This window comes from Diceros bicornis, chromosome 17 (assembly GCF_020826845.1).
Source record: "Diceros bicornis minor isolate mBicDic1 chromosome 17, mDicBic1.mat.cur, whole genome shotgun sequence".
Lineage (NCBI taxonomy): Eukaryota > Metazoa > Chordata > Mammalia > Perissodactyla > Rhinocerotidae > Diceros > Diceros bicornis.
The window spans coordinates 30,161,026-30,187,096 of record NC_080756.1 but is presented as its reverse complement, the minus strand read 5'-3'; the positions used below and the strand labels follow the sequence as shown (position 1 = coordinate 30,187,096).

Sequence of the window (26,071 nt, the reverse complement as noted above, 5' to 3'; positions counted from 1 at the left end):
AGAATTTCTGGCAGCCAAATTTGGCTTGCACAGAACCTCTACCCCAGCTACTCTGATTGAATATACTGAAGACACCTCACCCAACTGAGTCACTGTGACTTTTTTTCACCAGGTCTTTTAAAAATAAGACTAAATGATTTATTTGAGAAGAAATGCATGCCCTTTTGTTCTCACAGTTGCCTTTTCCCAGAGAGACTAAAAGTGCAGAGAGAGAGACTGAAAGTCTTACTCATAATTGATTTATCTGAATGGTTAGATACTGACACTCTGAACTTCTTCGTTTTCTTTGAGCAGAATTAAGACCTTGCACATGAATGGCTCTTCTCCCCAGGATCTTCTTGCCTTGTCTGTTCCTCTGTGGTGTAAGTTTCCTGGAGAGACTCTGTCCCTGCAGGGGTGAGACCTGTATTTCTGAGAGGGTTTAACTCAGGAGGGAAAGTAGTAGGAAGCGCATTTGGCCTTAAATCTCACCCACATTCTCCAATCCAGTCTCACTAAGAATAAGGTTGATATTTTTACCATCATCTGTCTGACTCATACATCTCTAAAATTGGTTCAGAACCCATGAGGGAAAAGGGATGTGATTAATTATTACCCTCTAAATGCAATAACTGCCAGGCAGTCTCTGCAGGGTGGCTGGAAAAGCAAGGAAAGCAGCCTACAGGAAGAGAGATGATGCAGACTTGAAAAGATAAGCACTGATGAAATACGGGGTTCTAATAGCTTTTGAATTTCTTATTCTAGTTTCTTCTTCAATTCCAGTCACATTTCTCTCTCCCCTTGGACTCTAAAAGATAACATATTTCTTTAGAATAAATCCTCCTTTGGGACTGAGACTAGGATCCAGAGCCCGAGCTGATTCCAGGCATTATTCTTCCTGCCAGTAGGGGAAATCCTTAGAATTATTTCTGTAAATAATTTCTGTAAACTCGACAATAATGGATAGTTTACTTATTGGTTGCTAGAAAACCTAGTCTCATATTCTTCTGAGAGCCATTTCGACTCCAAGACCACAGATAAAGACAGCATTTGGGGCAGGCTGATTATAGGCTTGTACTCCAAGGTGGACATTTCCAGTGTCAGCCTCAGAAATGAAGAATAGAAAAAACAGGAATACCAAGAAAGGAATGCTACAAACTTAGCTACTGCTGGTGAAATCAGGATCCCTTGTCTTAATTCCAGTCTCCTGAGTTATGAATGTCAAGGTGGAAGGAATATATTTCAAAACAGGTTGTAAACAGCCCTCACAAAGTGATGGTACTGAGGGGCACTTCAGTGAAGACATCATAAGGCGACTGAAAATTAGTTAAGAATATTGAATAGAGAACTTCTTGACACTTAGCTATATGTAATGTTCTCCTAAGTCAATTCTGAGATTGCCTTGGAAGAGTTAAAGGGCATAAAATTACTTGAGCTGACTAGATTAGTCTTCCCAGTTTTTTAAATGGAGAGTTAATATTCAGGCCTTCTTTAGCATCGTGAAACATATTCTATTCACTCAAAACACCCTGTCAGAATCATGTGCACTGGGTTTGCCAAACAATGATGCTGTCCATAGAGAAAGTTGTTCAGAACGAGATGAGAAAAGAATATTTTCAATTGACACAAATCTTTTCAGTTGAGACAAGTTAGGCAGGGAAGGCAGTGAAAATTCTTTGCTCTACTACACAACAGAAGTTGAATTTAAGAATCAACAGCCTTCTAGTTTCCAGTCTGGTATCTAAGAAGCTTGTAAGTCACCATGCCATTCTAACATCAAGTAAAAAGCTGAACAAACTGAAAAAAATCGACAACTCTTCTGAGATTTGTCAGAAAAGTGAGGTCTAAAGGCAAACCGCTGCCTCAAAAATCGGGAGACAGACAAGTGGATATGGAGAATCACAACTTAATGGAGCAGAAACCCCTGAACAAAAACGTCCAGAGGAACTAGTGCTGGGGGAGGAAAACCTGAACTGTAATTGACAAGTTGCTGGGGGCTCAGTGTAGACAACTCTGAGAATTAAAAACGCAGGGGAACCCAGTCAGAGGGAACTCCACACTTTGTGAGTTTTACCTTCAGGAGCTCTACCAGGTCCTCACAGTGAATATCAGAGAAAAATCCCCTTGTGCTTCTGGCAGGGGGAGGGGGAAAAAAACCGTTTAAAAATATGCCAGAGAATTCTGTTCTACTTTAAAAGGCCTTTCTTCAGGAGAAATTATTTTATCAAAACCTAACCTGCTGAGGTTTTACCAAAGCCTAACTAATCTGAGGGGAGGGAAATACCCAATTCCAGCTCCATCTAGTCATCCATGTGGAAGAAGGGAAATAACCAATGACAGCCTCTTCTAGCCATCTTGTCCCAGCTGAGTGGGAAAAAACTGAGAAGTACTTGTGAAGTTTACAGTCCAGGGCACAGGCTCACCAAAAGACTAAAACCTAATCATAGGATTAGAGAAGTTTCCCCCACCCACACACAACTTACCACTATATTACTAAAGGCTTATTTACATTATTACAAGGCGTAATACAAGATAAAAAACACAACTTGAAGAGAATGAACAAATATTGCAATCAGAGTCCAATATGGCAGGAATGTTTGACTTATCAGATTAGGAATTTTTTTTAAAACTCTGATTAATATGATAATAGCTTTAACTGAAATAGTAGACAACATGCAATAACAGGTGGATAATGTAAACAGAGAGATGGAAATTATAAGAAAGAATCAAAAAGAAATTCTAGAGATCAAAAGCACTGTAATAGAAACGAAGGATGCTTTTGATGGGCTTGTTAGCAGGCCAGATATGGCTGCGTAAAGAATTTGAGTTTGATGATATGACAATAAAAACCAAAACTCAAAAGAAAAGAGAATAAAGACTGCGAGAGAAAGAAAGAATAGAATATCCAGGAACTGTGAGACAATTTCAAAAGATCTAACATAACATAATGGGAGTACCAGATGGAGAACAAGGAGAGAAAGGAACAGAAGCAATATTTGAACTAATAATGACTGAGAAATTCCCCAAATTAATAATGTCAGACACCAAGCCACAGACCCAGGAAGATCAGAGAACACCAAACAGGGTAAATGCCCAAAAATCTACACTTAGGCACACCATATTCAAACTTCAGAAAATCAAAGATAAAGGAAAAATTTTGAAAGGAGCCAGAGGGGAAAATTTTCTTACTTATGGAGGAATAAAGATAAGAAATATATCTGACTTCTCTTCAGAAACCAGGCAAGAAGAAGGGAATGGAGTGAAAAATTCAAAGTGTTGATAGAAAAAACCACCAATCTAGAATTCTATATCCCGTGAAGTTATCCTTCACAAGTGAAGGAGAAAAAAAGACTTTCTTAGACAAAAAAAATTGAGGGAATCTGTTCCCTGTAGGCCTGCAAGAAACGTTAAAAGAAGTTCTTCAGAGAGAGGGAAAATAATATATTTCAGAAACTTGGATCTACATAAAGAAAGGAAAAGTGTTGGAGGAGAAATAAGAAAAATAAAATGAGAACTTTAATTTTTCTTATTCTTCATTGACTTAACAGATATGTCCAAAATAACAATAGCAACAACATATTCATATTATGCAAATATATACACACACACATACACTTACCTATAAGTGAAATGAATGACAGCCACGGTACAAGGGCAGTAGGGAGGAATTAGGGTTATTTCTTATCATAAGGTACTCACACCACCTGTAAAGCAGTGTAGTGTTACTTGAAAGTGGGCTTGGATTAGCTGTAAACGTATATGGCAAACTCTAGGGCAATCACTATGAAAAGTAAAAACAAGAAGTAAACTGATATGCTAAGTAAGGAGAAAAAGTAGAATTATTAAAATGTTCAACCAAAATCACAAAAGGCATAAAAGGGCAGAATACAAAATAGGAACAAAGAACAAGAGCAACAAATAGAAAACAGGAACAAGTATGGTAGATATTAATCCAATTAGATCAATAATCACTTTAAACACATATGCACCAACTAAATCTCTGTGGATCCCAAAACAAGACCTAACTATATTTTGTCTGTGGGAAACCCACTTTAAATATAAAGACGTAGATAGATTAAAAGTAAAAGGATGGAGAAAGATATACCATGCTAACACTAATAAAAAGAAAGCAAGAATAGGGCGCTGGACCCATGACATAATGGTTAAGTCCAACATGCTCTGCTTCGGCAGCCTGGGTTCGTGGGTTTGGATCCCAAGCATGGGCCTACACCACTTGTCAAGCTATGCTGTGGCAGCAATCCACATAAAAAATAGAGGAAGATTGGCAAGAGATGTTAACTCAGAGCAAATCTTCCTCACCAAAAAAAAAAAAAAAAAAAACAACCTAAGAGCAGCTATATTAATTTCAGAAAGTATAGATTTCAGATCAAGGAAAGTTACCAGGGATAAAAAGGGGCATTACATAATTTTAAGTGGGTCAATACTCCAAGAAGACATAACAGTCCTAACCATGTATGTACCTAACAACAGAGCATCAAAATATGTATGGCAAAACTGATAGAAGTGCAAGGAGAAATAGAGGAATTCACTATTACAGTTGGAGCCTTTAATATCCCTCTACCAGAAATGGAGAGATTCAGCAGGCAGAAAATCAGGAAGGACATAGTTGAACTGAATAGCACCATCAATGGATATAATTGACATCTATAGACTACTTCATTCAACGACAGCTTCTTCTCAAGTGCACATGGAAAATTGGCCAAGAATTTCTGGGCCGTACTATACACCTTAACAAATCTAAAAGAATAAAAGTCATACTGGGGCTGGCCTGGTGGCACAAGTGGTTAAGTGCGCACGCTTTGCTGCGGCGGCCCGGGGTTCGCCGGTTTGGATCCCAGGTGCACACTGACGCACTGCTTGTCGAGCCACGCTGAGGCAGTGTCCCATATAAAGTAGAGGAAGATGGGCATGGATGTTAGCCCAGAGCCAATCTTCCTCAGCAAAAAGAGGAGGATTGGCATCGTATGTTAGTTCAGGGCTGATCTTTCTCACACACACACACAAAAAAGTCATACTATGCCTGCTTTTACCACAAAGGCATTAAAATAGAACTCAATAATAGAAAGATAACTGGGAAATCCTAAAATACTTGGAGATTAAACAACACACTTCTAAATAACACAAGGGTCAAAGAAGAAAGCTGAAGAGAAATTTAAAAATAGTTTTGAACTAAATGAAAATGAAAACATTACTTATCAAAATTTGCAGAATGCAGCAAAAGCAGTGCTTAGAGGGAAACTCATAGCATTCATTGCATAAATTAGAAAAGAAAAAGATCTAAAAATCAATAATATAAAGTTCCACTGTAGAAAACTAGAAAAAGAAGAGAAAATTAAATCCAAAATAAATGGAAGTAAAGAAATGATAAAAACTCCAGCAGAAATCAATGAAATTGAAAACAGGAAATCAACAGAGAAAAATCAACAAAACCAAAAGCTATTCTTTGAAAAGATCAATAAAATTGATAAGCCTCTAGCCTGGATAACTAAGAAAAAAGGAGAGAAGACACGAATTACTAATAGCAGAAATAAAAGAGGGAACATCACTACAAATCACATAGACAGTAAAGATATCATAAAGGAATATTGTGAAAAAGCCTATGCCCACAAATTAGACAACCTGGGTGAAATGGACCGATTCCTTGAAAGACACAATCTGCCAAAACTCACACAAAAAGAAATGGACAATCTGAATAGGCCTATATCTACTAAAGAAGTTAAATCAATAATTAATAACCTTCCAAAACAGAAAACACCAGGTCCAACTGGGTTCACTGGTAAATTTTACCATATGTTTGAGGAATAAATTACAATAGTTTTCTACAATCTCTTCCTGAAGATGTCAGAGGGAATATTTCCTAACTCATTCTATGAATCCAGTCTTACCCTAAAGCCAAACACAGGCAAAGACATTACAGGAAAATAAAACTATAGACCAATATGTCTCATGAACATAGGTGTAAAAATCCTCAACAAAATATTAGCAAATCAAATCCAACAATGTATAAAAATAATTATATACCACAACCAAGTGGGATTTATCCTAGGTATGACAGGCAAGTTCAACATTCAAAAATCAATGTAATCCATCATCAGGACAACAGAAAAATCATATGCTCATATCAATAGATGAAGAAAAAGCATTTGACAAAATTCAATACTCAAAAATGAGTAACTAGCAATAGAAGGAAACGTCCTCGACTTGATAAAGATCATCTACAAAAAACCTACAGGTAACATCATACTTAATGTTGAGAAAGTAAAAATTATACAAGGCTAAGCTGGACCTTCATTAAAATTAAAAAGTTCTGCTGTGCAATAGACACTATCAAAAGAATAAGAAGAAAAACCACAGACTGGGAGAAAATACTTGCACAAGACGCATCTGATAAAGGACTGTTATCCAAAACACATAAAAAACTCTTAAAACTCAACAATAAGAAAACAAACAACCCAATTAAAAAAAAAAAGATCCAAAGACTTTAACACACACCTCATCAAAGAATATATACAGACGGCAAATAAGCATCTGAAAAGATGCTGCACCTCATGTGTCATCAGGGAAATGCAAACTAAAGCCACATTGAGATACTACTATGCACCTATTAAAATGGCCAAAATCCAAAACATTGACAACATCATATGCTGACAAGGATGTGGAGCAACAGGACGTCTCATTCACTGTTGGTGGGAATGCAAAATGATACAGCTACTTTGGAAGACAGTTAGGCAAATTTTTTTACAAAATTAAACATACTCTTAATGTATAATCCAGGAATCGTGTTCTTTGGTGTTTACCCAAAAAAGTTGGAAACACGTCTACACAAAAACATGTACATGGATGTTTATAGCAGCTGTATTCATAGTTGTCAAAACTTGGAAGTAACCAAAATGTCCTTCAATAGATGAATGGGTAAATAAACCGTGGTACGTCCAGACAATGAAATATTATTTGGTACTAAAAAGAAATGAGCTACCAAGCCATGAAATGACATGGAGGAAATTTAAATGCATATTACTAAGTGAAAGAGGCCAATATGAAAATGCTACATATAATATGATTTCAACTACTTAACATTCTGGAAAAGGCAATACTATGAAAACAGTAAAAAGTTTAGTGGTTGCCATGGGTTAGAGGGGAGGGAGAGATGAATAGGCAAAGCACAGGGGATTTTTAGGGCAGTGAAACTATTTGGTATGATACTACAATGGTGGATACATGTCATTATATATTGTTCAATTCCTATAGAATGCCAAGAATGAACCCTAATGTAAACTGTGGACTTTGGGTGATAATGATGTGACAATGTGGGTTTATTGATTATATTTAATGCACCACTGTGGTGTGGGATGTCAACAGTAGTGGAGCTTGTGTTGAGGGGAGAGGGGGTATATGAGAACTCTCTGTATTTTCCTCTCAATTTTACCGTGAACCTAAAAGTGCTCTAAAAAATGAAGTTCATTAATATACAAAATGAAAATAATCAACAGGATCCAAGAATGCCAAGGTAGTTAAACAATCATTTTTTTAAGTAGGTGTGGTTGGTCACTTGCTTAATACGAGCACAGAGAAGAAGACAGCAAAGAATCATTTCCCAGATTATATTGCCTGATCTTGAGGGCGGAATGATTTATACCTGAGGTGTAACCAAGTTTCCTCTCTGTTACATATTAGATACCCGGTACAAATCCAGAAATTTCTTGCATGTGGCAATGCTAATAATTGGTCCAATTTTATAATTTCTACAAAGATACATCTGATGTTTCTAGTTTAAAGCTCACATTCTTAAAGACAAACATGTCATCAACTAGTCACTAGTCACAGAACAACTTTCTTTCCATCTGCTTTTTGCTAGAAGAAAGCAAAAGCCGTAGACTTAGAAAGAACTGAGCATGGCTATGTAAGCACCCTCAGCTCATTGATTGGCTGTGCTGGCCCCACTGCAGCTGACTCTGGGAGATATTTTTAAACACCAGAGAAAACCATCACCCCACTAAAGCAACCCCAGGGAAGGAAAACATCATTGCATATTCCTAAAATGTCAGCGCAGTGCTTTCGCAGCCCTAGGGCAGTGAGTTTACATTAAGACAAACCTATAGGCGAGCACATTATTTGAGGGACAACAAAATATGGGGGAAATACTTGGTCCAAATAGATGGCTCATGGATTTTCCCTTTATCTTAGACCTCTCTTTGATGAACGGAGGGATTATTCAATTGAAGTGGCCCCTTTCCTCCTTTAAGTCCTGCCTTAGAGTAGACCCAAATCTCTAGGGTCACAGTAAAATCACACTGTTCATTTCATGAATTTCCTTAGATCTGAAGCCACAGACCCCAGTAAATCTAGATGTCACAATGGGATTGTTTCCAAAGCGTTGCCAGTATCAGGATAGGAAACAAACTCTTTTACTTGGCGCTTGAATTTCTTGAGGTAAGGACTCCTAAAGAGGCAGTACCTTGTATCTATGTATTGGGTTATTTCAACCTGAAAAAGTTATTTATATTTCTGAGAGCGTCTTTGGTTGTAACTTGCCCTAAGGTTTAACTTGAGGTAGGCAATGTGAGGCAAAAATGTCTTTATTGAGTAGCAAGCTTCCCTCTTCCTCTATACTCAGTTCTCTGGCTATCCCAGCAAGAAGGAGGGATGTTATGCTACTCACCATGGGCTTTAACAGGAAGGAGAGAATCCGCTTGATGAATGCTGGATAAGAGCTCAGTTTGAATAGGTAGCCTATGTAAGGATCAATCATTTCATTTTTCCTAGGAAAAGAAAGGAGAGACTTTTAGGGATAATTGGCCTCTTGCCCCCAAATCTAATAAAGCAATGCTTCCTTCCCTTGTCTCAGTCTTTTCACTGCCAAGCCAGGTGGTCTCAATGGTAAACTAAGTGAAAACTCCTCCTCTCTAATTCCCCGTCTGGAAGATTTACTGATGGATGGGATTTATTTGTATCTAAGACAAGTATTAATGACAAGAATAGGCCTTTACCAGATGTTTTAATTAGGACCAGTTCTCAGATCGACTTGTTTTTGTCTGAAAGCTGGATAATAATCTTTCTTAGAAGCTAGAAATTTTGTTTTATGCAGAATCTGATAGTTCCACGAAATGCCATGTGGATCTTGCAGAAATATGATTCAAATTTTTTTAAAGTTAACCCAGCTATACTTCAAAATTTAAAACACACACACTCAAATGTGTGATCTAGTAAATTTAATCTATCAGAAGTCCATTAATGTTAGACAAACTCGTATTGCGTCTGATTCAAATAAAATCTTTTCTTGTCACTTCACTTTAATTGATGGGTTTCCTGACATGGAAAAATGAGTTTAAAATATTGCCATTCATAATTATTGATCTGTGTGATATAAATTTTTCTTCTTATTTTGCAAACAAATAAATGAACACTTTGGAGATAAGATTGCAATTGCCCATTGTATATTTTATTACAAATGTTTCTGCTCATCCAAACAGTACTACAAACTTAATTTTATATAAGCGAAATATCACCCTTGTGCTCCACATTGTGGTTCTTTACATATATGATGAGAACAGAGTGACATAAATATGTATCCTAGAGTAGTTATAAAATGACAGTAATAGTTGTATTATTTGAAGACTTTTACTTTCAAGGCAATTCTACATGTCTGTCATTTATTTCTTATCAAAATGTAAGATTCTTGTTCTCATTTTATAGGTGGTAGAAATGACAATAATCCAATGACCCCACACTAATGGATTAAAGCCAAAGCATAGGTTTCCTAATACCACCCTAGGGACCATTTCATCCAGTCATAAAAAAAAAAATTGACCTTCTAAAATAATGAAAATCACAAAACTAGAAAAGTAATCCTCCCCCAGGGACATAAGTTTCTGAAAACTAACCAGAATTTTTGCCCTCTCAGACAGCAGTAACTTACAACACATCATGTAAGCCTTCCATTCCATCTTCAAAAACACCTCCGAAAAAGAGTTCATAAACCATGTGATCAGTTCGTGGAACAGAGAAGGGAATAAGCTCAAGAGAAGACAGAGAGGGTAAGAGAAATATCTTTAGCAAAAACGTAGTTCATTTATCTTGTAATAAAATCTTGATTTACAGGAAAGGATGAACCTGGGGTTGGGGTGGCACAGGAGAGGGAGAAAGGAAGGGGAAGTGAAAATTAGAATGGCTAATCTAGACATCACAGCTGCCTGATGTGACTTCTTCAATACTATAGTAGAATTATTCACTGCATAATGCTGTAACACTAGGCTTTAAATCATACTAAAATCTCAAATTAAGGTTACCTTAGAGAGTCAAAGTGAAATTTGATGGTGGGTCTAGGGTGAATATTAAGAATGGTGGTTCCTGACTCCCAAGTATTGGCCATATTTCATTGTCTTTCTTGTCATTGAAGTACAATTTGAAATATTAACAAATATTGGGAAATGATGTGTGTTTATTAAGCATGAAAACTCTAACATATTTTTATTGTGTAAAATAAGAACAGTTTCTAAAAGTTGAAGACATTCACCTTCAAAGAGAGTCAGCAAGTTTATTAAGTACACCTGGGAATTCAGTGTAGGGACTAAGCCTCCTATTATTAAAAGAAGAACCAATACTTTCAAGAATAGTGTATTTCATTAGGTTTTTATAAGAAAAAAAATGGAATTGGGTACATTTTTTAAAAATCATGTAGAAAGTGACTGATAAAAGAGAAACAATGTAGCTAAAGAAGCAGTGGCTCTTAATGTAATAGTGAATATACTACCCAGAAAAGAATTGTAAAATTAGAATATGCAGCGTCTATTTTAATTGTTTGTTTATTTTCTATTGTTTTATTGTTATTTATGTGGTTAATAATTTTTCGGAAACAAATTACTTTCATTTAATGGTAAAAATATTTGGTGTAACCAAAGGAGATATTTTCATGGTATTATTTTTTTAGTTTTATATTCTCCAAGGCCCATTCATAAATTGCTATACTTGTACTAACAATTTGGAACAAAACAGAAAAAGATGGTAATTCATCCAGAACAAAGAAAACTGCACATAAAATAGCCCACTGAGGACCTATTCCAATCTTTCAAGTAGTGATGAAAATAATACAATTAAGATTTAATTTATTTTAATATCATCTTATATTTTTGGGGCTGGAAAACTCCAAAAGGGAAGAAATCATACCTACTTTATCTCCAGGATCTAGAATAGTACTCTATTGAAAGTACTCAATAAATATTGCTTTAATGAACAAAACTAATAGAAGCATTATAGATTTTCACTACTGGCTCACAATCAATCACTTTTTCAATACAATACCTGTGTTATTTTTGGTTATTTCAATAGTCACATCAACAATTCTTCCAGCATCCTGGTGTCTTGGTTCCTTGACCTTCTCTTCTCTGATTGTCTTGATTTCCATCAGACCTTAGCTACTCACTCATGCAGTCACACTCTTGAGCATGTCATTACCAATAACTGCAACTGTTCCAGAATCTCCGGTTTAAGCATGTTGTTCTTTGACTTTCATCTCCTGTCTCTCTCCTATCTCATTCATTCCCACTAACACTCCACTTGCTACATTTTTCAATTTCATCAACCAGGACACACAGTATATTGATGCTACCAGCATTACACTGTTCCTTATCGCCCTCATGTCCTCACTTGCCACATGACACAGCCTAAAATTCATAATCCTTCACTATAATAACTCCCTTTGTTCTATAATCTGAACTCTCTTGTTTTTTTGTACTTGCTTACCCTGGTTAAATTCAACTCTCTACCTACTCCCACAAAATGCAAGCGAAGATGGCTGGACTAAAATATATATCCATGTTACATGTTCTCACTCTATATTCATATCCATTAACCATAAGAGAATGCTCAATAGTACACCCAACAATTGCATTACATTTCCTAGTCCATTCACTCTCCCATTTTGCCAAATCATTCTCTTATGCTTTCTCCTCTCTCTTCAAGCCTCCAATGCTTCCATCCCTATCTTTATTCTCAGCCCATGACCTTGGTTCCTATTTTCTTGAGAAAAGAGAGAATAAGAAGAGAACTTCCACAACATCACATAACCATATTTAACCACCTACCCTCATTTGTGTCCATGTCATCTGACTTTTCTTTAGTTTTTATCCAATTCACCACTATACTTGTATGCTAGATTCCATGCCCTCTCACCTATTCAGGGGACTTGCTCCAGTTATATATTCTTCCGCCTTCCTTCTCTCTCCATCTCCCCCTGTCCTATATTATCAGGTTTTTCTCTTCAAGCTGGATGATTTCCATCAGAATACACATACTAACATTGGTAGATAAAATGTTCTACCAATCTCATATTCCTTCTCCAGCTATGAGCACCTTTTCTCTGCTCCCAGCAAAAATCCTTGAAAGAGCGGTTAATATTCTTTTTTCTTTTCATTTTTTTCTCCCATTCTTTCTTGAACCCACTCCTATCAGATCTTTGCTCCAATCATGGAAGAAAAATTGGTAGTGACCTTGCATTGGTTAATCCAAAGACCAGTTTTCAGTTCTCATCTTGCTAGACCCATCAGCAGTATTTTGGCCCACTTTATTGCTTTATTCTTCCTGATGGACCATTTTCATTCAGCCTCCAGGATCATACACTTGCTCTTTTTCCGTCTCCTTTGTTGGAGTCTCATCTTCCCAATCTTTACAATAGCTGCCCGGTAGAATCTTCTGCATGAAGGCAATGTTCTACAGCTGAACTCTCCAATTAGGTAGCCACTAGCCAGTTGTGGCCACTGAGCACTTGATATGTGGCAATTGCAACTGAGGAACTAAATTTTAATCTTATTTAATTTTAATTAATTTAAATTTTAACTTTAGTAGTCGTATCTGGCTAATGCCTACTATAGCTCTGTATTTTCCAGGTCATTAGAACTTGGAACTTCTCTATCTACACTTAGTCTTTTAGAGACCTCTTAGGTCCTCACATCTTTTAAATATAATCTACATGCTGATGACCCCAATTTACATCTTCAGCTTGGCCCTCTCTCTTGACCTCCAGAAACCTGCCTCTTTGCTTCTCCACATGGATGTCTAATACGCATCATAAACTTAACATATCCCAATCCGACATCTTTAGTTCTGCAATCTCTCTGCTCCCACTGTCTTTTCCACCTCAGCGAATTGCAACTACACCCTTCCAGGTGCTTGGTTCAACCTTGGAGTTATCCTTGACATCTCTCATTCTCTTACAACACTTACCATCCATCAGGAAGTCCTTGGGCTCTAGTCAAAAATTAACCAGCATTCTAACACTTTTCACACTCCCATCATCTCTTGCCTACATTATTGCAATAGGGCCATAACTGGTTTCTGCTTAAGCCCTTGTCCCTCTCCCACCATCACTTCTCAACACAACAGCTAAAGTAATCCTTCTTAAACATAAATCAAATAATATTACTTCTATGATCCAAATCGCTCTCTGGCTTTCATAGTAATTATAATAAAAACCAATTTCTTTAAAATAGCTTTCAAAGCTCCATACAATCTGGCCCTTCTGTTATTTCTCTCTCCTCATCTCTTACTACTCTTTTGCTCACTCATATTTCACTCTGTCCACCCTGGCCTCCTTGCTGTTTCTTGAAGATATTAGGGAAGACCTCGCTTCAGGGCCTTTGCACTTACTGTCTCCTCTGCCTAGAATAATTTTCCCACGGTTATCTTTATAACTCACTCTTCAGGCCTTAGAAATGTCAAGGCGCCTTCCTTGTCCAATCTACTTAAATTTTCACCACTTTCTTGTCTAAGAATTTCTTATCACCCTTACTGCCTTAATTTTTCTCTGTAACACTTATCATCACTTATATATGTGTTTGCTCTTTGTCCATTTTTGCTGAAGTACAAAAGAGCAGTGATTTTGTTTATATTGTTCCTATTACCTAGGTGAAAGCATGGCACAAATTAAGCATAGTACTGATACTTGATGTTTAATAAATTAATCAATTATTAATGATTTAAAACAATGTCTAAGGATAGGTATATGAAATTAATAGAGGCATGATTATTGGCTAACTAAATAGTCCACATTTGAGCTGGCTCTTTTCCTTAGGCCAGAGTCATAGGAAATTGATTACCTTATGTCCTGCCTTCTCTAGTAGTTTCTTTGTCTGCTGGACAGCTCTCTTCACACTGGGAATTGGTTGGCTGAAACCATCTGATTCATAATAGCCAATACATAGGGGCTTGGATCTAGAGTACACCTACGGGAAGAGTTGAACATATCACAGGGAAGAAAATATGGTTAAGAAAACATTATTAGTTACAGTCAGTTGGAAAGAGAAAGACTTCAGCAAAATATTTCTCTTGTTTCTTATTGGTAGCTTGGTGTATGACAAGAAATTTACATGGATTCAAACCCCACGTGCTGCTAACTAGTTATACTTGGACAGATTATTTAATATCCTTAAACTCTGGGTCTCTTACTGCCTCCAAAAATTCAATAATGACATCTAACTTTTGGGGTTACTATAGGATTCATGGCACTCTACTTACCATATGGGAAACACTCACAAGTGATGCCTATTATTTTTATTTTTAGTAGAAATGATATAATAACTCTAAAATAATCATTTCTCTCAAGCTGCTGGGCAGTACCTGGAATTACCAAGCACAATGACGAAGGCCAAGTTCTCAGGTTCAATTCCCAAACATGTCAATTAGTTCCACTTGATGCCTTTACCATGAGCAACATAACCATAAGCAGCCAACTGGAAAATGTAAGCCGCGGTGCCAAATAAGAGCCATGATCGGAGTCTAGCTGGAGCAGGGTAAATGCCTCAAACCCAAGGCAAGAGCAGCTCAGAGGTAGGTTAGCCTCAATATCTTCTAGCTGATTAGACTAGCTACTTGGAGGAGACTGGAAAGATTGCCCTGTTTTCCAGATACAAGGCAGACTTCCAGAGGTTAAAGAGAAAGATAGATCAAATGTGAATTACAGTAAGTGGAGCAGTGCCTGGGAAGCCCTAGTTAACCTGAGTGCCAGCTCCCATAGGAGTGTTTCAACATCTTGTGCCCCTAGTGGGCATTTCATTCCGACAGGGCTCTCTGCTGGATGACTCACAAGCGGTTGTTCTATAATGAGAACTCTAGAGGGCTGTGTATGTAGTTCTAGAACTGAGCAAGTCCCAGTTACTCACTGACATTAACTCCTCTGACCTGATATGCTTGTTGAGCACTTACCGTGTTAACTCATATAACCCTCATCACAATGCCATGAGGTGGGTACCATGAACAGCTCCATTTTACTAATGAATAACCTAAAGCAGAGAGCCATTAAGTAACCGGCTCAAGGTCATACAGGTTGCTAGTAACAAAACTGGTATTTGAACTCAGGCATTTTGGCTCCTGGGTGGAGTAATTCTGACTCATTCATCTTTCGGGAATAGGTGGAAAAATAGGATGATTTCCACTATGTTCAAATTACGAAAACTGAGGCACAATGTGCATCAAGACTTTCTTCCCCAGTTTTTTCACTTCATGTGTCGATGATACAAACCGGATTGAATCTGAGCCCTGATTCCCATTTTAGTGGGGAGTACTTTGCCTAGAGTAGAACATCTTAAGAACTCACCTCCCAAGAGGACCTGATTGCTCTGCCTTACCTCGTCGTTGAAGGAGAGAGGTGGCACTGAGGGATCTAGATGAAATAGTTCCTCACACAGCAGTGCCCTCATGCACAAGGCTAGGCTGTCCACATCCCTGGCCATCGGCCCTAAGGCACCAGTCACTGAAAGTGAAAGAAGAAAATCACATTCTAGATGCCTTTACATATACCCTGAGAGTGAGGATTAACACTCCTGACTCCGGTACTCCATGACTGTCTCAGGAATCCTCTAGGTTTTGGGAAGAGTTTTTTTGTTTTTTTAATGTCCCTCTGCCATTCTCTGTTCCAGGGAAAAGTGACTTCCTAGACAATTATACCAAATTCTACATGTTCTGTCTCTGAACATTTTCCGTCTGCCCAAATGCCTAGTCTAGACATTCTCCTGTTCTTCTCCTACTTAAAATTTTATTTTGGGCATAACTGATTACAAGTGTTCCTAATTAAGCTCATCTGTTAACACCATCATTGGACCTTAAAATTCTATGATAATGAGTCTCATTGTTGTACTGAAGCTCAAAGTCAATCCATATCAAGACCTATCTGCAAAAGTCTAGGACGTACTTTCATAAAGAAAGCAAATTAATATGGTGGTTTCTAGACTCTATGATTTTTAAATTCTCTTTAGTCTCTTCATATGCATATATTGAATGCCTGTTATGAATCACCAGCTCGGAGAGAAACTAGGGTATAGAAATAAGTCAAAGTATAAAAGAGAGATATAGGAGAGCCTCCCCACACAGATCTTGAATCAAGAAATATTTCTTGGAAGAGCTACCCTTCTTTAACTTTTTACAGAAGAGTAAACTACGTGTGGCTGGATAAGATGAATTCATATCGATGTATTTAATACAAAACTTACAATCGGTAAAGGGGCTTACCACTGTCCATGCCTTCCACCGGAACAGACATACCAAGCAAGCTATAAAATAAATGTTTGCTAAGTATTAGAGACCAATGCTATTCATTTATTAATTTTTCTATAATTTATTAAATATAATCTATTCAATCACTTACATAATCCAAAAGCAGTTATTGAGCACTTATGGGGTTTAAGCAACTAAAAAGATAGATTCAAATATGAACAACATGGTTTCCCTCCTCAAGAAGTTTTCAGCTTGGTGGAAGGAGGTTATGGAAAAAAATAGTTAGGAAAAATACTCTCCCAACTTATATTTCAGATCATAACAGAAAAGAAGGACCATGACATAGGAAAATAAAAGGAAAAGAACACATGGGAGGAAAATGAGTAGAAAGAGGAGTTTCATTGTAGCAATTTTACTTATATACAAAGATCAGCGTGATCTAATGAGCTTGAATTATGGACAGAGAATTTAGATTTTTTATTAAGAAGCTGAAATTATCTAAACACTGTAAAAATTAGAAACAAGCAACCATAGCATGCTGCAGAATCTACTAAGAAAATATTTCTATTAACAGGATAATGAATAAACCACTAAGATAAACAAGCAGTGGGGACAAGTGATCGATGGGTATCAAATAGATCACCCGTCAGTGTTCTGTGTATGGCTGACTGCTTTTGTTTTAACCAACAGCAGTTGGTAATATTAACCACATGAAGTATATTAAGTAGACTGGATAATATAAATATTTTACAATAATTTCACCCTTACTAAATATGGGCAAACTCCATTCAGGGAAAATGAAAAAACAGGCTTTGTCTGGGGATCCATTATTAGAATTCACTAGACAATTAGGAAAATGAAAACCTGCTCGCATCAATCTCTTGATGGGTCTTTACTGTGGGACTAAAACACATTAGAAAGCAATTTATTTATAGAAACCCGTCTAATTCTGGGAACACAATTTAACAGACAATATTTTATTTGTATAGTACTTTACAGCTTACCTAATCCTCACAGTAGGCCTGTCCAACATTATTAAAAAGAAGCCAAAATATCACCAGTTTTATCTCCTGGGTCTAATACGCATATTCCTTATCCAAACAAGACTTGGGACATCGTGGACATTGATCTTTAAAATACTTGTTTACTTTTATTTCAGGGTCAACTTGAAAGGGTCATTCTTTAGTTTTAGACTTAGCTAAGAGATACTTAGCTATGCAGACTTAGCTATGCAAAAGCCTGAGTTGTATTGACAATTGGCAAAATGTAAGAGTCTTTGGCAATATCAATTGCAACTAATACAAGCAGGATTCTGGTCCCCTCACATCAAGACAATATTCGTATCCCTCTTATTCTAAGAGATACCAGCCCAAGATTAGGAAAGCTACTAATACTCATGGAACACAAAAAAACAGTCTTCATTCAACAGGATTTCAATGGTAGCCCTAATTACAGAGTGACTGAGACATTTCACAAAGATGATGGATTGACTTCAGATGGCAAAGTATCTAGTTCTTAATGGCAAAGGACTAAATTATTTGCCTAGATCCTATTGAATTGAGTATGAGTCACTGTGGATAATCTATTGATGAGACGAGAATGTAGAAAGAGCCAAAATAAGTAACCTCCACTTTATTCAAAACCTTAAATTAATTCCCATCCTCTAAATGATGTGTTTTGTCAGATTACCTCTGTCGAGATCCTGTAGGCTTGAAACCACAAATACCACAGAAACTAGAAGGTACGCAGATACTTCCACCCAAATCACTGCCCAAGCCCAAGATGGAACTCCCTCCAGCAATCAGTGCTCCTTCCCCACTGGAAGAACCCCCAGGACTTTTCTTGGGGTTTTGGGGATGTAGAGTCTTTCCAAAGATCACGTTGCTACTGTTGTAGCTGAAAGACATCAAAGGTCTGAAATTAGGCCCATGGCAGCTGAGATTTCTTTCCAATGCCCTTACATTTCCAAATTCTCTTATACCTACATACACTACCCTCTTATGCCCTTCAAATTATTTATCTTTCCATTTAAAGCTGAGATGATACTTTCCACTCCTCCTAAAGAAAACATGTATTAAAGATTTTGAAGGATCTGAAGGATATTAAGATAAAGATAAGAACAAGTACTTATCATTTTTAGGGAAAGAATAAAAGGCTACCCACGAAAATTTCCAAATCATGAAGGTTTCCTATGCCTTGGTACAAATGAGCAAAGGAGGCTAATGAAATTCTTTTTCTAAAAATAGTTATAAGAGGAGCACTATATGGGATGGATAAGCCTCAACTTGCCTAAACAGTATGAGATTGAATCTGTGAATGTCTAGTGTGGTGTTTACCAACTGTTTTTCTGAGGACCAGTGAGCCAAATGTTTGTTGCCCCAGGCCCATTTCATTCTTCTCTTGTGTCCTTGGTAGTAGCGATTGTGGTTCATATTCTTCTTGGTGTATGAAACTATAGGGTTCCTTACCTAAACTCAGTTACTCTGTCAACTGGGATTTTCATAACATCACTTTTACTCAGATCACAATTTGGTCACTTTAAATATGAGGAACATAGTTGTAAACTCATAGTATGTGAAAAGTAGCTGCCTTTGCCCTGCAAAGGCAGATGAGTCAGGAGCTGGTCTCAGACTAAAGGAAAATCAGTCTTCCCCATTGTAGAGAAGTTGACCCAGACCTGAGCATGGTCTGTGGAACATTGGTCTTAACAAAAGGGATAGCCCCTTGGCTCTTCAACACTCTCACAATCACACAGTCATCTTTTGCAGGAATTCCAAGAAAGCTCACCAGGCCACAGCTAGAGACATGATTCTAAAGGGAACACCAAGTCATTAGCTGACTTCGAAATTTCAACCAGTTCTTATGATAATTTTCTAAACATATTGCATGCTATTGGGTAGTATTTGCTTATACTTGAAAATCATGGCTTACACTTGAGTTTCTCCAAGTAACATAGCATGGTTGGGTAGGTAGAGAGATAATAGGTAGATAAGTAGTTGGCTTGGTAGATGGCTAGGTAAAGGGATAGTAGATAGTAGATGATAAATAGACAGATAGATGATAGATCATAAGTCATCATTGAAAAGCTTTTAAAAACACTTGCCCTTTTGCACTTTGTGCTCAGGATCTCACAAGCTTGCATTCTTTAGTGTGTGTTTGTATATGTATGTATGTGATATGTTTATAGATTTGTTTATTTATGTTTTAAAGCAATGTACAATACAATTATTTATAATCAAAGATAATTTAAATAGCCTGAAGAAAATAAGAGAATGATATCAATCTTTGAGTAGTGTCCAATATTTGCTAGGTACAAGACGCTTAAAGCGTTAATACTTTTTATTATCACAACAATTCTATACAGTGTTTATACATATACATATATTAGAGCTGAAGAAATTGAGATTCAAAGCAGTTAAATAACTTTCTCTTAGTCACACAATAAGTGGTGAAGATAAAATGTAATGCCTGACCCCAAAACTTAAATTTATTCCACTTTAAAACATTGTGCTTCCTCTGAGTTATTAACTGGCTAATTTATTAAATCAGAGGCTGATCATGCATTGGTAAGGTTATCTGGGCATCTGTCTTCAGCATTTACTGTTTTGTTTTTTAATTGAATGATAAGAATTATAAAAAGGTTTGAAACCAGTCAGAATTATTGGAAGTTAAATTATCCCATGGATTTATATCTAGGATCTCTCTGTTCCATTATGAACATTAAAGATGATTGTATCTTTTTTACTTAGTTACTATGACCATGTAAAAATTATTCTAGACATGACATGGAAAATGTTGCTTCAGGCTGTGATTATTCTCTCTCCTGAAGGTCATTTAGTTTGGAGTTTTCATGCAGGGACAATACCAAAGGTGAGAATCCTCTCTTGGTCCTACTGCTACTACTGCTTTACTACTGCTGTTACTCCTACCAGCCGATATGTGATTACTTGTTGGAAACCAGATACTGTTCTTAGCACTTTTCATGTGTGTTAAATCTTTGAAGTCAAACAATTATTCTATAAATAGGTGTGTTATTTTCTGTGTTTCCAAAGCATGGAGAAGTTAAGAAACTTACATAAGGTCACACAGATGGTGTTAGAGTGAAATTTGAACCCAGGCAATTGACACAATACCCTTATCTATCACGCTATTTACTTAACAAGGTGGGAGCATGAGAATTTTACACTGCACTAACGATCTGCTGAATCATCATTCTCTCAATTACCCTCAGGTTAAGCATTAAGCGTCCAATATTAAGTTTTGTGAATATTCTAGTCCTGACTTAGCTCACAGACGTGAGAATCAGAGACTTGATACCAAGCAAGCAGAAATCATGCCATCTTGTATGTACTGTGTCGTATACTATAGAACACAGTGGAAATAGATTTCACAGTCTCTATTTAAAGAATTTATTAGGGAAAATGAAACTCGTACAAAACAGAGGAGGCATATATAATTAGGCTGTAGTACAGTCATAAACTTCGCACTCCTCTAGCTTCAAGCACAATTTTTCCTTAATTTACTCAAGAAATTGACCAGCTATAGAGGCGTGAAGATAATATACGTTTCTTGTCCTTTAATATCCTACATTGTATGTGAGAAGATGGTGTGTTCTCTTTCTCTACTAAGAGGCAGAAACTTGTTGCAGGATAGGTAGCAATAAAGGTTGTCTTGTTCTATTTTCCATTTGTTGTGTATGTGAATCTTATTTTTTCTACGAAATATCTTCACTTTGGTAGAGACCATGACAAAGCCTTCATAAATAAGATGGAATTTCTCTTTAAGATGAGCTTGAAGAACAGAGAGGATTTGTTTCGTTCAAACAGGCAATACCAGACTGAAACCACAAAGCAACCAAAGAGTAGGAAAGGGTATCTCACTTAGAAAAGCTGGGAATATTTCCGTTTAGCTGATGCAAAGGAATGTGCAAAAGAGTGCAAGATGTATGCTTGGAAACGTAAGTTGAAGTAAGGTTGTAGAGGATCTTGATTTCTAATCGAAAAGCATGAAGTTTGGGGTACAAAGGAAAGTGTTTGAGGGGAAAATGGTATACTGTTTTAGTCAGACACCAAAGAGAGCTTTGTGTTCACCTTCCCCTGTATGCCACCTTCTGCGAACAGCAAAAAGAGAAATCCAGATTTTTTTTTTCCACTGGGAATCCTGTTAAGGTTCTGCTTTATATTCCTCACACTGGGCCAAGTACTCGAGAAGATGTCTTCACATAAATTGTGGTTGTGATTCTTTGGTTCCTACATTAGCTGGTATCTAGTGAAGAATCTGGTCATAGAACTGTCCTTCAATCTAGAAATACACCATTTAGGGGCTGGCCCCGTGGCTTAGCGGTTAAGTGCGCACACTCCACTACTGGCGGCCTGGGTTCAGATCCCGGGCGCGCACCGACGCACCGCTTCTCTAGCCATGCTGAGGCCACGTCCCACATACAGCAACTAGAAGGATGTGTAACTATGACATACAACTATCTACTGGGGCTTTGGGGGGAAAATAAATAAATAAATAAAATTATAGAAATATACCATTTAACACAGAAATGCCATTTCTGGTCATTTATCCAAGGCAATGATTCTCAAAGTGACCCATTGATTTCTCGAGGTCCCCAAGAGTCTTACAGGGAGTTGGTGAGGTAAACACTATTTTCATGATAATATTAAAATGTCATTTTTCTTTTGTTCTGTGTTGACATTTGCACTAATGGTCGAAAGCAAAGGTGCATAAATTAGCTAATATCCTACCATTAATTAAGGCAGTGGTACCAAACTGTATTAGTAATTGTATTCTACACAACTACACACTGGCAGTTAAAAAAAATTTTTTTTAACAATGACTTTAGGAGAATACAAGTGTCCTGACCAAAAAGTCTGAGAATCACTCATGCAAAGAAATGATTATGTGACTGGAGAAAGAAAGGGAAAGAAAAGGAACAACAAAATAAAAAGAAAAAAGGAAGCAATGTAAACATCCATCAATAGGGGTTTCATTATGTAAATTATGACATATTCAAATAATGCAATACTCTGGAGTCACTTCAAAGGGTGAAATATTTCTACAAGTGTTTGCATGGAAAGGTGTTCACAATACATTTTAGTTCAAAACTGCAGACTGAGGAACAGGAGTATAACCACACTTATTTATATATATATGAAATTATACATATAAATGCATAAAAATAAAAAGGTCTGGTTATCTTGGGTTAGTAAATTGGTTGTAGAAAAGAACTTAATTTTATACATTTATATTTGATTTTTTCATTTAATATAACAGATAAAAAATATATAATCAGCAGAATAATAAAGGAATTTCCATTTGCGGGAGGAGGGGATCTCTTGAGGAAGAATGGAGCCTCACCTTGTAATCAAAGTGCTCCTTCAGGCTGACGGGAACTCCATAGAGAAGTCCCTTTTCTTTTCCCTTAGGAAGTTCTTTAAGCTGCTCTTCGCAGTCTGGAATAAAGTCTGTTAGGCAGTTCAGCTCTTTGTTTACCTTTAGTGCCTTTTCATCAATATCCACAGAAGGAACAAGAAAATAACATTAAAACACCCAGGAACAAGGAGTTCAAGAGACAATTACATCCACAATATCTCCTCTTGAATAGTGAATTTTTCATTTCACAAAATTATAGTTTGGGAAGAGCTCTAGAGGGTATTCAGGAAAGCCTTGAATAATCCCTCATAACCAGTCATTTCTATTCTCTCTCAAAATCTCCTTTGGGCAACCACGAATGTCTTTCATCCCAAGATGACCCATTAGAATTTCTGACACCTACAAATATCACTTATTTATGATGAAGCCAGTATCTACTTCCTTATATCTACTCCTCAGTTCATTTTCCATCAAATGAAATTTTCAAAAATTTACAAAATAATCTACAGACTTTTTAAATGTATAACAAACTGTTTTTCTTCATCTGTCATTTTGCTGAGGAGGATTTGCCCTGAGATAACATCTGTACCAGTCTTCCTCTATTTTGTATGTGGGTCACTGCCACAGCACGGCTGCCAATGAGTGGTGTAGGTCCACGCCTGGGAACCAAATGTGGGCCGCCAAAGCAGAGTGCACCAAACTGAACCAGTAGGCCATGTGGCCAGCCCACCCTAAGGTCACTTTTAAGGTTAAATCTTTTATAGAAAATATATATTTTCCTTATAGTATATTTTTCCTTCTCTAGTTGAATCCTTAAAATGTCCCCCATAGATCTTATGTCTAGGCATTTACTAATGTTTTCTCTCTTCTGTAAACCATCTCTTCATCTGAAGTACTACTCTAGTAAGAGCCAGACCCTTATACTTAGAACCACCAGTAATTGCTGAGGTTTCCTCTCATCTAGATAACCAGGTTTCCCTTCACAAGCTTTGTCAATCACAGTTTCACTCACATGACCCTTACCTGCTCCATGTAGGTGTAGAGGACGTTTTCTGGGCTCAAGGCACCTTCCCGGAGCTTCTCACTCAGTTCCAGCAGTGACAGAGAGAGGATGGACTCAGGCTGGATATCTGCATGCTATAGGAAAATGAAAAAATAGAATGAGACATTACAGTGGAAGAAGCAATCATTCACTAGTCCACCAAATATTAAATCTTTGCTCAATAAATATTAAGTATAAAACATTAAGGTTTATATTTTGTGGGAAATACCCAGGAAAGATAGGCCCCTTCGCTCAAGGACTTTGCAATCTATTGTCAGAAAAACATGTACGCTTTCACAGATAAAACATATTAATGTGTGTTTTTCTAAGCCAAGTAGGAAAAACAAGGAGTACATATAGAAATATATACTTTTAAGTAGATAAATAATTATAAACTAATTAGTAGTGAATCGTAACACATAAATTAAGCAGTAATATAGAGAGGAAAAATTCCAAATGAAGTCACTGTTTGTTATTAGCTTCTTTTGAACCCCAAATGCTCTGTGGAACCCCTTGAGCTGGGCATATGTAGTCAAGCCTCCTTGGTGAAGTTGCTTCCTTGGACACTCCTTCCCAGCATCCTCCTGGCTCTTGAGCTTCAATATTTTACTTCATGGAAGGCAAGAAGGGTCAGAGTGGCAAATCCAAGAAAGACCTAGAAGGACACATTTCTTCCTAAGGCCTAGCACAGAGTCTTTTTTGTTTCTTGTTTTAAATTTAATATGTAATCACTTTACTTCAACGATCTGTCAGCAGTAACACTGACATATTTTGCAAATATACAATACAGAGTGTGGCCTCACATGACTGCTGTCAAATGACATGCAGTACAATTCGACTTTTCCTTGTCACAACAACATCCTTTAAACTGCAAGACAGGGCCGGCCAGGTGGCAGAGCGGTCAAGTGCGTGCATTCCGCTGTGGCGGCCCAGGGTTCTAAGGTTTGGATCCCGGGCGGTGCCCTTGAGAAGCGCACCGACACACCGCTTGTCAAGCCATGCTGTGGCGGCGTCCCATATAAAGTAGAAGAAGATGGGCACAGATGTTAGCCCAGGGCCAGTCTACCTCAGCAAAAAGAGGAGGATTGGCACGGATGTTAGCTCAGGGCTGATCTTCCTCACAAACAAACAAACAAACAAACAAACTGCAAGACAGAGAATGCCTTCCCAGGGCCAGAAAACCCTCCAAAGTGAAGAGTGAGAAAGGGGAAGCCTAAACTTTCCTCTAAGAGTCGAATGTGCCACTTACATATACCAGAGAGTCTTTGTCAGAAATATACATTGTATGATATTATGTTAAAATAGATACAGTTGATACTAAAATGATCAACAGTAGGTAAGACAAGTTGCATTCCAGTTACTAAGGGAAAAAATGTTTTAAAGATTCTGTGGCACCAATTACAAATGAGTTACCAATAATACTAATAACCAGTGTTATACAGCCATTTCATAATTACTTTAGAAACTTTTATGCATATATAGTTGTTCTATATATGCATAAATCCAAAGGAAGCAAAAGTCCAAACTAAATTGATTAACTACAGCTGGAGGGATGTAACATTAATATCAGTAAGTTAAAAAAATTTTCCTGGGGCCGGCCCCATGGTATAGCGGTTAAGTGTGCATGCTCCACCGCTGGCGGCCAGGGTTGGGATCCCAGATGCGCACCGATGCACTGCTTGTCAGGCCATACTGTGGTGGTGTCCCACGTAAAGCAGAGGAAAATGGGCACAGACGTTAGCCCAGGGCCAGTCTTCCTCAGCAAAAAGAGGAGGATTGGCATGGATGTTAGCTCAGGACGATCTTCCCCACAAAAAAAAAGAAAAGAAAAGAAAAGAAAAGAAAAGAAAAGAAAAGAAAAGAAAAGAAAATTCCTATAAAGAAAATAACTAGCAAATGAACTCTAGAAAAACTGGATGCTATTGAGGTCTATTTATAAAGAGCCCTACTCGTTGTTAGGGGCGAAAAGATCCAAGAATCTTCTTTCCAGCTCTAATTCCTCATTGTCACTTTAAGAGAGTTGGTATTATTGACAAATCAACATTTATTTCCATAGATGTTCCCCAGTTTCCGCTATATGTCAAATATTTATGTGATGAAGTAATTATGAAATCAGTAACATTGGTACCTTTAGATAGAGGTGGAATTACAAATAGACAGCAGGTCATA

The 26,071-nt window shown here is 37.2% G+C and overlaps 1 protein-coding gene across 1 annotated transcript in view; it reads right to left on the bottom strand.

Moving 5' to 3' along the window:
- The window catches only part of LOC131416196 (vitamin D3 hydroxylase-associated protein-like), a 50,778-nt gene that overhangs the window by 21,297 nt on the left and 3,410 nt on the right, over positions 1–26,071 (bottom strand). Inside the window, 9 exon segments of the mRNA XM_058558516.1 lie at positions 8,660–8,759; positions 9,917–10,014; positions 14,091–14,216; positions 15,618–15,742; positions 16,498–16,538; positions 18,172–18,378; positions 19,160–19,293; positions 22,846–22,989; positions 23,884–23,997. Of these exon segments, the coding sequence (XP_058414499.1) occupies positions 8,660–8,759; positions 9,917–10,014; positions 14,091–14,216; positions 15,618–15,742; positions 16,498–16,538; positions 18,172–18,378; positions 19,160–19,293; positions 22,846–22,989; positions 23,884–23,997 (1,089 nt within the window).